Raw genomic sequence first — 12,579 nt, 5'->3', positions numbered from 1 at the left:
CAGTTGATAATATGAGGATTGAAAGCAGGACAATATGATGTCATAGGAGCCATGTGAAGGAAGCATATCACTTTTATGAGATACAGGTTAAATAATCTTGCAAAGCTTTTCTTACAGAACCTGGCCCAATATTCAGTAGTGTCTTACTGACTGAAATGTTATTTTCAGTTGTCCCTTGATTCTGTAGTTTATGTGGTCCAATAGAGGCTTCTGGCCATTAATCCAATGTGGTAGCTGATAAGGACATTCAATGAGCAGTACTGTGTAATCCAGGTCAAAGCCAACTGATCTACCACTAAGAACAATACGTTCTTACCTGTCTGAACAGGGAATTTCACACTCAGCCTCTTATGGCTGGGACAGTTATTATCTAGTCACTGAAAGAAACTCACGTACTTATTCCGCTCTCAGGTCCTGCTAACTCCAGGGCAGTTCCTGTCTGTGAAGAGGCTGGTGTTTCTGCCAGGCTAGTCACCTAAAAATAAAATACATCTGGACCTTTATCAGATATTTCGCCCCTTTGTAGCATCATGCTTAGGCAGATCCTTCTTTCAACTCTCTGATAGTATCCAAATTTCTTTCTTTATCTATGTCTTTTATAAGAGGATCAAATGACTCACTGGAAAAAGAACTGATTTAATGTTTTTGAAGGTAAAACTCAGTGCCATAAAACAAGAGTATCTTTATTTTGGGCGAGAGAAACTTGGAACTAAAAGTCAAACTATATGTTTTCTTCTCCAATTTGGGTTTTGAAGGGAAGAAAAACCAACAAAAAGGTTAATATTTGTTGAAAGCTTACAATGTCCCAGATATTAGTCTATGTGCCTTGATAAACATTATTTCAATTAAACCTCTCAACATCTATTAACACTTGTATTGTTATACAGTCCTCGTTTTAGAAATGGGTACACAGAAATAATCACATAGGACAATTGGAGTCCAGTTTTAAGTCATGTTTTGTGGCTATAAATTCAAGATTTTTAACCAGAAAGTTAGACTGATTTGAATTATTATCTTGATATATTCTGAACAGAAAAAGAAAAGAGTATATGTTAAACACTTTATCGACACTGTAAAAATGTATATAGAGTTTAACACCTTTTTATTTTCTTTGAGACAAAGTCTTGCTCTGTTGCCCAGGCTGGAGTACAGTGGCATGATCTCAGCTCATTGCAATGTCTGCCTCCTGGGTTCAAGCAATTCTCCTGCCTCAGCCCCCCGAGTAGCTGGGATTACAGGTGTGCACCACTGTACCTGGGTAACTTTTTGTATTTTTAGTAGAGATGGGATTTCACCATGTTGGTCAGGCTAGTCTTGAACTCCTGACCTCAGGTAATCCACCCACCTTGGCCTCCCAAAGTGCTAGGATTAGAGGCTGAGCCACTGTGCCAGGCCAGCAGATTTTATTTAAACTATAAACAGATATATAAAATAAATTTATTAATTAATAAAATAGGTAAACCTTGGGAAAATGATTATTTCCACACCAGACAGGATTATGTATTCAGAAATGGATCAGATATTAAATGTTTAATTTTACACTTTGCCATTAGGCCATGCTTTAATCTTTATTCTTTAACAGTGTCATGGACATTCTATGCTATTAGTTTCAAACTTTTGTATTACTCCGTAATGAGTGCGCGCCATATCAATTACTTGATAATTGGATTATGTTTTCTCTCTGAAGGCAACTGATCGAGAGGGAGACCCAATAACATACGCCATTGAGAATGGAGATCCTCAGAGAGTTTTTAATCTTTCAGAAACGTAAGTAAAAAATGATTTCCTACTTTAAAAAAATATACAGCAACGTACTGTTAGCAGGAGAACAGACTTACAATCAGAGGCTTTCAACTGTGTGTAGTTGTACTTCCCTTTTTGTTTTCTATGAATGTTAATGGTAGCTCGGAGGATAACTCTGAGCCCAGAAATCTTACCCAGGAGACTGTTTATTTTTAACATTTTTACTAGGTAAAATCTACTGAGGTGGAAACATTTCATTGGAAGGCATAACTGGGATTAATTCGATCCTTTTAAAGTTGTCAGTTACTAATAATGACAAGGACATTACTGCAAAGGGTTACTTAGCACTAAACCGTGTATTCAAAGGGAGTCTTGTAGGCAAGATGTGTTACAAACACATCCTTCAATTTCAGATTAGCATAGGTATATTTAAGAAAAAAAGCAAAATGAAATGAAATACATGTTCATGCCAAACTTCTTTGAGGTCTAGATCAGTGTCATTCTACTTATCTCTCTGAATACATCTGAGATATTGCTAATGATAACTATTGAGAAAACTGGGAGCAGACATTAAAAGGAGGCATTTAGGGCTTCAGAGAGACCATTTGCTTCACATTTACAATAGCAAGGTAGTTGTTCTGCTGTCACATGTGGCTGGTTTCTAAAGAGCTTGGCTCTCCTCTGATATTTCCTGTGTACTTATGAATAGTTTTACTTTCTGAAAGATTAGAAATGTAAACTTGGCCCAGAATTATAAAGTTAAAACTTTGACAAATGAATACATTGCCACGTCAGACTCAGGAACATGTGGGACATAATTCCAAAACAAGAGAACCATGTGTTGGTCAATTAGTCTTCTCAGAAGTACCTGAAATTTCACGTTGAATAGAATTATACAAATGTAAGTTAGTAATGCTGGGAAACTATAGACAAGGACAATATTTTCCACAGATAAGTAAACTTCTATTTGATAAATAGAAAAGCTTAACAGTTTTCATTTTTATCCCATAGCCATATAGAAATCAAAAATTAGCTACAATTTACAATCATCATTAAACAAAATAAAAATGTTAAAGAAAAGCTTTAATCAAGGCTGTGTAATATTAGCATAAACATAGACATATAAGCCACTGGGACAGACTTAAGAATCCAGAAATAACTCTAGTGTTTATGGTCAATTGATTTTCAAAAAGGGGCCAAGATAATCCAATCAGGAAAAAACTTTGTTTCAACAAATGAAACTGGGACAATGTGCAAGAGAATGAATTTGAATTTTTATCTCACATCATGCACAAAAATGAACTCAAAGTGGATCATAAACTGCAATATATAAGATAAAACTACATTCCACATAGAAGAAAATACAGAAATAAATCTTCATTATTTGGATTAGTCAGTACATTTTGAGATATGACACAAAATGCACAAAGGATTAATGATAACATTGACAAATTGGGTCTCATCAATTTTTAAAAATGTATTTCAAGGAGCACCATCCTAAAGTGAAAAACAACCTACAATGAGAGAAAATATTTTAAAATTATGTATATGGTGTGAAACATGTCTCGAGAATACATGAAGAACTGTTACAACTTAATAAAGAGAAACAATCTAATTAAAAATGGGCAAAATATTTGAATAGACGTTCCTTTAAAAAAGGATATGTGAATAGCCAACAAGCACATGGAAATATGATCATGATCACTGATCATTGGTCATTAGAGAAATGCAATTTAAAACTATAAAGAGATTTGACTTCATACATACTTTGTGTCTATAGTGAAAAAAGAAAGGCAAAAACAAGTACGACTAAGAGTGTGGAGACGTTGAAATCGGCATAAATTTATGTGGCCATGTAAAATGTGCATGTATGAGTTCCTTTTTGCACTGCTATAAAGAAATGCTTGAGATTGAGTATTTTGTAATGAAAAGAGATTGAATTGCCTCACAGTTCTGCAGGCTGTACAGGAAACATGATGCTGGCACCAGTTCTGCTTCTGGGGAAGCCTCAGGAAACTTATAGTCATGATGGAAGGCAAATCGGGGAGTCAGCGCTTCACATGGCCTGAGCAGGAGGAAGAAAGAGGGAGGGGAAGTGCCATACACTTTTAAACAAGCAGATCTCCTAACCTCTATCAAAAGAGCAGCACCAATGGGAGTGGTGCTAAACCATTCATGACAAACTGCCCCCATGAGCCAATCACCTTCCAGCAGGTCCTATCTCCTACACTGGTAACAATTCGACAGGAGATTTGGGCAAGGGCACAGATTGAAACCATATGAGTACCCTTTGGAGAATTGACCTTTTCTCCAAATGGCAAACAGAGTTACTGCATAAGTAAGCATTCTGCTCATACACAAGAGAAATGAAGACATACATCTACATAATAGTTTGCACAAAGAAAGTTCATAAAAGAAGTATTTATAATAGTACAAAAGTGGAAACAAGTCAAATATCCATCTGCAGATGAAGGAATAAACAAAATGTTGCCTATCTGTAATAATATAATATTACTCATCAATGAAAGGTAATGAGGTACTGAAACATGCTACAACAGACATGAACTTTGAAAATATTATGCAAAGTGAAATGTCAGTCACAAAAAGAGTACATGTTATATTATTTCATTTGTATAAAATATTCATAATAGGCACATCTATAAGACAAAAAGTTGATCAATGATTGCCTGAAAATGAGGAGTGGGAGAGAATGGAGAGTGACTGTTAATAGATACAGTGTTGAAAATGTTCTAAAATTGATTATGGTGATGATTGAACTACTCTGTGATTATGCTAAAAACCATTGAATTGTACTCTTTCAATTGGTGGATTTTATGATATCTGAATTAAAATATTAATAAAGCTGTCAACAAAAGGAAAAGACAACGAAGAAGTTTTCACCTTCTCTGGTAAGCAGGAAGCCCAGGTCTCTTAAGAATTTCCATTCCTGTTTTTCCCTTGATGCCAAGAGATTTTTCAATTGCTGATTGTGAAATCTAATAAGCTACTGGTTTTGCCTAATAAATTATCTAAATGCACTGCTTTCATGTATCTCTAGTGCTCCTCTCATCTCTGCATTTGGAATGAAAAAGATAATGGCTGGGTTACAGAAGTTCTTAAAGGTGTAAATTATGTCAATGCAAAATCCTTTTAGTCTAAATTGACCATGATTCTTAATGTTAAAGCTCTTAGGTCAACCTGGACAGGTATCTCCTTAAGATGCAAACTGCTTCCAGGAAAGCTAAAGCAGAACATGTCCTTGTAATGGTTGTGTGATCCCTTTTGATGATCATTCTTGATTCGGGGTCCCGTACACTGGGACTATTGCCTTCTATCCTATGGTCACTTTGTTTCCACCACCTCATTGCTGTTATTCCCATTGATATTTACAGAGTAGCCTGAACCAGTAGAGATACATTTCAATGCATTTGAAATGGAGAACAGTAACTGACATTTCAACTGCCACCTTCTTTGAAACTTCTGAGATTCTTGTTCAAAACTTTGCACCACCACTTCTCTATAACTTTCAAGGATTTGAACAATCCGGGTACTGCTATAGTTTGAATATTTGACACTCCAAACCTCATTTTGAAATTTGATCCCCCATGTTGAAGATGGAGCCTAATGGGATTTGTTTGGTCATGAAGGCAAACCACTTATGAATGGCTTGTTACCAAAAGTAATGAATGAGTTCTTGCTTTATTAGTTTCCACAACAACTGGTTGTAAAAAAAAAAAGAGCTTGACATCACCCCTCTTCTCTTGCTTCCTTTCTCACCATATGATATCTGCACATGGCCTTCACCTTTGGCCATGAGTGGAAATACTCTCAGCCCCTCACCAGAAGCAGATGCTGGCAATATGCTTCTTCTACAGCCTGTAGAACTGTGAGACAAATATACTTATTTTCTTTATAAATTATCCAGCCGTAAGTATTCCTTTATAGCAACACAAATGGACTAAGAAAGGTACACTAAAAAAATAAGCAATGTTCTACCTCATCAGATACTTCAATATGTGCAAATAATGTCTGGGTTATATTTTATATCTTAAAGCAAAATGAAAAATATTTAAATGTCTATTGTATACTTTACCACATTATTTTATGCTATAATGCAAATTATCCCAATAAGCATCATTATAATACCATTACTTTCCTTTTCTTTAATGAAATAAAAGTATGCCAAAGTTTTCTTGTATTTCTTTAAAAAAATTAGTAGTAATGAATAATCATCTTAATGTCAGTATGGGTTTACAAAGTACTGAATTATTATCATTTTAATAAATTGGCTTAGTCACACAGCCAAGAAAGAAACTGGGTCTTTAAAGAAAAGACCTTAGTTTTTTACAAATCACAAACATTGGTTATAAAAATCATTCAGTGCCATGTATTAAGTGGCCATATCTGTATGATTCTGTAATGCCCTGTTCCAGTATCTTTTCATAGTGTCTGTCTTGATAGTGGCATATGATTTAGCAAATATTCACTCAGCAGTCATCCACAAATAAGTACACATTTAAGTAAGATATATGAAAACTTCCCTTATAAATATGATGGCCTAATGTCATAGTTATTTATTAAGGGAGGTTGAGGAAATGCCATCTCTCAAGTATTTATGAGTTGTTATCTCTGAAGGATAGGATCTGTGATGCCAACACTTAAAATCAGTGCTAAACAAGATAATTTCAAAAATTATCTCCATCTCCAGTCCAAATTCTATTAAAATAATCAAAACCACAATGAGATACCATCTCACACCAGTTAGAATGACAATCATTAAAAAGTCAGGAAACAACAGGTGCTGGAGAGGATGTGGAGAAATAGGAACACTTTTACACTGTTGGTGGGATTGTAAACTAGTTCAACCATTAAGGAAAACAGTATGGCAATTCCTCAAGGATCTGGAACTAGAAATACCATATGACCCAGCCATCCCATTACTGGGTATATACCCAAAGGATTATAAATCATGCTGCTATAAAGACACATGCACACGTATGTTCATTGCGGCACTATTCACAATACCAAAGACTTGGAATCAACCCAAATGTCCATCAGTGACAGACTGGATTAAGAAAATGTGGCACATATGACACCATGGAATACTATGCAGCCATAAAAAAGGATGAGTTCGTGTCCTTTGTAGGGACATGGATGCAGCTGGAGACCATCATTCTCAGCAAACTATTGCAAGAACAGAAAACCAAACACCGCGTGTTCTCACTCATAGGTGGGAACTGAACAATGAGATCACTTGGACTCTGTAAGGGGAACATCACACACCAGGGCCTATTATGGGGAGGGGGAGGGAGGAGGGATTGCATTGGGAGTTATACCTGATGTAAATGATGAGTTGATGGGTGCTGATGAGTTGATGGGTGCAGCACACCAACATGGCACAAGTATACATATGTAACAAACCTGCACGTTGTGCACATGTACCCTAGAACTTAAAGTATAATAATAAAAAATTTAAAAAAAAGAATAACTTTATAAAAATTTTTTTTTCTTCACTAGCATTTTAATGTTTTTCTTTGGTAATTTGTTTTGACATTAAATGTAATGCTCAATTATGTTTTTCATAACAGTTTGAATTTTATGATTATACTGAAGATTCATATATTAGAAAGATGATATTTATTTTATTCCCTGACAGCTCAGCTCTACTTTAAAAATATAAACCAAATATAAATCAAACTACTCCTCACACTTCACTCTAGTAACTTAGTTCATGCCACCATCGTTTTTCCCCAAACTGCTATCAATACCCAGCTCCCTCTATAGTATGTTTTTGTTAATTGCTAATTGCTATTTAATGTGAAACACCATGTCAAACTTGAAACAACTATACATTTTAAAGTATACTCTAATCTCTCTTAATATCATTACAAAGCCTAAAACTCAGTGCCCAACAACGTAAATCTGCCAAAGATTCAGATATTTGCAAGTGTAAATGTTCAGTCACAAGCAATAGAATTTTTAACAAAATTTTAATTAAGCAAAACCTATATATCATTAAATACGTGAGATAATCTTAGTTTATAATGATGCTGCATCAGTATTTCCTAATAAACAATGGAATTTTGAAAAACAGTTAGTTATAGAAGCAGGTTTTAAATTCAGTAGCTTGTTTTGTTTGGAAGTAGATATCCACTAGTACTTTCTATTTACATTGTTTAATTTTTTTAAGACTGAGTATTACTCTGTGACCCAGGCTAGTCTCAAACGTCTAGGCTTACGTGATCCTCCCACCTCAGTCTCCCAAGTAGCTGGGAGTACAGGTGATTATTATTATTATTATTATTTTTGAGATGGAGTCTCTTTCTGTTGCCCAGGTTGGAGGGCAGTGATGCGGTCTCAGCTTACTGCAACCTCCGCGTCCTGGGTTCAAGTGATTCTCCTCCCTCAGCCTCCCAAGTAGCTGGGACTACAGGAGTCTGCCACCACGCCCGGCTAATTTTTTGTATTTTTAGTAGAAATGAGATTTCACTTTCCCATTGGACAGAAGGGAAAACTGATGGCACAGAGCTTTCAAATAAGCTGCCCAAGGAACCTGTAATCCCAGCTGCTCAGGAGGCTGAGGCAAGAGAATCACTTGAACCCGGGAGGTGGAGGTTGCAGTGAGCCTAGATCATGTCTTGGAGCTGTCTTCTCCATTTCTGCTGACATCACTCCTGGGAAATGTATTTTCAATCCTATATAATTTAAGTAGCATGTTATTGATGCTTTATCAATTGAAGAAGCTTATATATTTTTAATATGTATACTTATAAGGTATATTGCATTACTAAATGTACCCCAATGTATCCTGGCCTGATAGCCTCTATCTAGCTGGTAATAAGACATTTTGTGAGCTATTTCTTGGATTTAATAAAAGGATGCACATGTATACCCACAAACTAGTATTTCAGCTGTGAGTCTCAAAATGCACTGCCTGTTTTTCTCCCCTTCTGCATTGCCCAAATATACCACATAACTGCCTACAACATTGAATCATAAGGCCTGCATATTACATAAAAACTACCTCCATAATAATCACCAGATAATACACAATTATCTGTTTGTGTTTATAGTATTTTTGGAACAATATATATGGTATTAAATATTCTAAATAGTATATAGAGAGTATATATAGAGTGTGTCTGTGTGTGTGTGTGTGTGTGTGTGTATTCCAAATACTGTGTACAATTGGGAGGCGACATAGATTATTTATAAGAAACCATTTCTTGTCTCAAAGAATTCTGAACATGCTAAGGAATAATGGATCTTTTCTCTTGAAATAATCAAAAACAAGATAGATATTGTTCGTCCTGGAATGAATTAAGCAAAGTTTTGTTATGTTTTGTTTCCTGGAAGGTAGTAAATCAACTCAGTTATCACAGACAGTTTTGTAATTCATCGTAAATATACAATATACGTTTTAGTAATTTTCTAATTTAATGTACAATGAGGAATATAGAGAATTAACAGAAAAGAAACAAAATGAAAATGGTAACTCAATTTTCTTTCTTTCTCTTATTATACTATGGCTAGGTTTTCAGATTTCCTGTTTCTTAAGATACTTGTGAATAAGCCTCAGAAGAAATACATGTATTACTTTTCTCATTTAATGTCATTTAAAAATGGGATTATCTGGACCCTCTATAGTGTAGGAAGCTTGTCCAAACTTAATTGTTGTGAACATGCTCTGGGAACTGGTTTTCAATTATTTTGACAAAGCATTTATAAAATGTACAGGAAGCAAAAAAAAAAAAAAAAAATACTGTTTTTCATGGGCATGCCATATGTTCAGAACTTTTCAAAAAATCCATGTCAGCCATCACAACATAATAAACAAATGGAGTAACTGTGATTCTTATTTTGATTAATTGGCTTTGACTCTCTGTACTCAACTACCATATGTGATATGAATTGTTTAAATTTCCTTTACAATAAAAGCACTTACCTTAAAAACACTTATTCATCAGAAACAATTTATATTTTGGAGTTGATATTTTTTTTTTTTTTTTTTTTTTTTTTGAGATGGAGTCTCACTCTGTTGCCCAAGCTGGAGTGCAGTGGCACGATCTCGGCTCACTGCAAGCTCTGCCTCCCGGGTTCATGCCATTCTGCTGTCTCAGCCTCCTGAGTAGCTGGAACTACAGGCGCCTGCCACCACGCCCAGCTTTTTTTTTGTTTGTTTTTGTTTTTTTTTTTTGTTTGTTTTTGTATTTTTAGTAGAGATGGGGTTTCACTGTGTTAGCCAGTATAGTCTCAATCTCCTGACCTCATGATCCACCCACCTTGGCCTTCCAAAGTGCTGGGATTACAGGCGTGAGTAACTGCGCCTGGCTGGACTTGATAAATATTTTAATGTCTCATTATATTTAGATAAACTCTCCTACACAGTGGATGCTTGTTAGGCTCAATTAAAATGTGTACAATATCAGATTGTAAAATCTAAGAAATAAATATAGAATCTACATTAGAGAGCCATACAAATAGCCAAACTGTTATAAAGTACATGGGTGAATAAAGTCTTAAATATTTGGAAACATTTATTCTGAACAGTGAAAAAGTAAGGAATAAGCATTAAAAATATTCTAAGTGCAATAATTTTCCCAAGTGCTGTTAATCTCCCATTATACATCAGTTAAATTAAGAAACAGCTAAATTTCCAAAGAGTAACAAAATACTAAAATTGTTAGGGTAGCCACGAAAGGGGTTTTAAACAAATTATAAAATGAGAACATGAATTCTAATGCAGTTTTCTTAAAAATTGTAAAATATGCAGAATGAGTCTTCTTCTGAAACAATAATACATTTAAATGTGGTTATAATAAAGTACAAAAAGAAACATTACAAAAAACATAATTTCTGTAATTTACAAAATTCTATTTTCTAATTTTGTACAAAGGGCCTCTGTTATTTTTAAATTAAGAAAAAAGAAAACCTTTTTTTCTATAGAGTTTTTCAGAGATAAAATTTAGATGGGTTTTTGCATTTTCATAATAGACATATATATGATGTAAAGTGGGAGATGATATAGATTGGTTATAAGAAATCATTCCTTGTCTCAAAGAATTTTGAGACTGATAAGGAATAATGAAGTCTTTTCTCTTGAAATAATCAAAAACAAGATAGATACTGTTCTTCCTGGAATGAATTAAGCACAGTTTTGTTGTGTTTTGTTTCCTAGAAGGTAGGAAATCAGTTCAGTGTCAGTTTCATGGATACTAAGAAATTTGACAGCCTTAAAAACCATTTTGAATTTTCAGGATGAATCTTAATATTATATATCTAAAATACTCAAACTATGGTGACTGAGAGGGGAAAAAAAGCTATCAAAAGTAATTCGCTATACTAAGAAGACTCTCCTTGTGACATAATATCTCTTTTTGTCTTATTTGTTTGTTTGTTTTGTCACTAGCACGGGGATTCTAACCTTAGGGAAAGCACTGGACAGGGAAAGCACTGATCGCTACATTCTGATCATCACAGCTTCAGATAGCAGGCCAGATGGGGTGAGTATGCTCCGTGGGGAATGGTTTTAAAAATAGTATTAAGGCAACTGAGAGAATCTTAAACAATTTATTACATACATGAATTAATGCTTTTCACCTGGAGCAACTTCTTATAATTACTAGAAGTGGTGCTCTTTTCTTCAACAGTCTATTTATACATGCACCTATACGCTGAATTTGTTAATGTGCTGCAACCTTTGACTTGACAGAGCAGATACTTGAGATCAGCATTCTCACCTAACTTGTAGGGAAAATGAAATCTACTTTATTCTAACAGGTATCCCATTGTGTCTGTCATTTGCACTGCACCATGAAATGTGTTCTGGCAATTTATTATGTTGGAACCTGTTTCACTTAGCATCATTTTTTTAAGGGTCAGGGAGGAAGAGTGGATTTTGTGCATAAATATCTTTAAGCTCTTAGGAAAGTGATTTGCTTGATTCCACAGGCATTTGTAAGTAGCAGTAAGAGTCCTAAGTAATTTTTGGTTATCTAAATAATTTAAATGGGCTTATAATTCCAAAGAAGATAAATTCTATTTCCTCTGGACATAAAACTCACTTTTAAAAGTAAAAAAAAAAAAAGAAAAAAAGGAAAAAAAATTGTTAGACATTCTGAACTGCTTTAAAATCACTTGTCTGTATTATTTGAACTATCTCATCCACAACCACCAGCATCCCGCTTTCTATGTATTGTAATATTACCTTTGTTAATAATTATTTTCACCATTTCTACGCCATGTGTTAGGTGATTCTTTTTTTTTTTAATCAGGTGTTTATGTGTCAACTCAGTGCTGTTGTCTAGAAAAAATTTCAAACCCATTACAGATTGATAAGCAAGGCTCACTCAATTTCAATATCAGCATAATTTCTGGTTCCTTGAAATGATTTCTTTAATCTATATAATACATTGGCTGACAGTATACAATAATGCACTCTTCGCATTTATTTTAGGAGAATTTCTGAGATTTTATTACAATAAAAAATATAAAATTGATACCTGAATAGTTTTCTCATCTTAACTAAAAGTGAGATAAATAGAAATAATTAAATTTGGTAATTGCAATCTGTCCATAGTAAGCTATTTAACATTTTTGATACATTATATAAATAAACATATATATACATATAATAAAATATACAGAACAGTTTTAGGAAACAGTGAGGATAATAGCAGGTACTAATATGATAGAAAAGTAAATAAAACCTATGGTTAATTTTTATATAGGCAATGCACCTAATTATTATTATTATTTTTTGAGATGAAATTTCACTCTTGTTGCCCAGGCTGGAGAGCAATGGAGACGTCTTGGCTCACTGCAACCTCTGCTTGC

General features: G+C 34.3%; 1 protein-coding gene across 12 annotated transcripts in view; it reads left to right on the top strand.

The window, feature by feature from the left end:
• Window positions 1-12,579, top strand: part of PCDH15 (protocadherin related 15) — a 1,888,416-nt gene that overhangs the window by 1,601,761 nt on the left and 274,076 nt on the right. For 11 of the 12 annotated variants that reach the window (XM_030941315.1, XM_030941316.1, XM_030941314.1 and 8 more), the window contains 2 exons: window positions 1,688-1,767; window positions 11,153-11,246. In XM_030941315.1, coding sequence (XP_030797175.1) covers window positions 1,688-1,767; window positions 11,153-11,246 — 174 coding nt within the window. The remainder of the gene's footprint in view (window positions 1-1,687; window positions 1,768-11,152; window positions 11,247-12,579) is intronic. The other variant, XM_030941313.1, reaches the window with a different exon arrangement.

The sequence above is a fragment of the Rhinopithecus roxellana genome, chromosome 11, assembly GCF_007565055.1.
Source record: "Rhinopithecus roxellana isolate Shanxi Qingling chromosome 11, ASM756505v1, whole genome shotgun sequence".
Taxonomy (NCBI): Eukaryota; Metazoa; Chordata; class Mammalia; order Primates; family Cercopithecidae; genus Rhinopithecus; species Rhinopithecus roxellana.
Note: the sequence above shows the minus strand (reverse complement) of the source record. Positions and strands in the feature narration are given on the sequence as shown.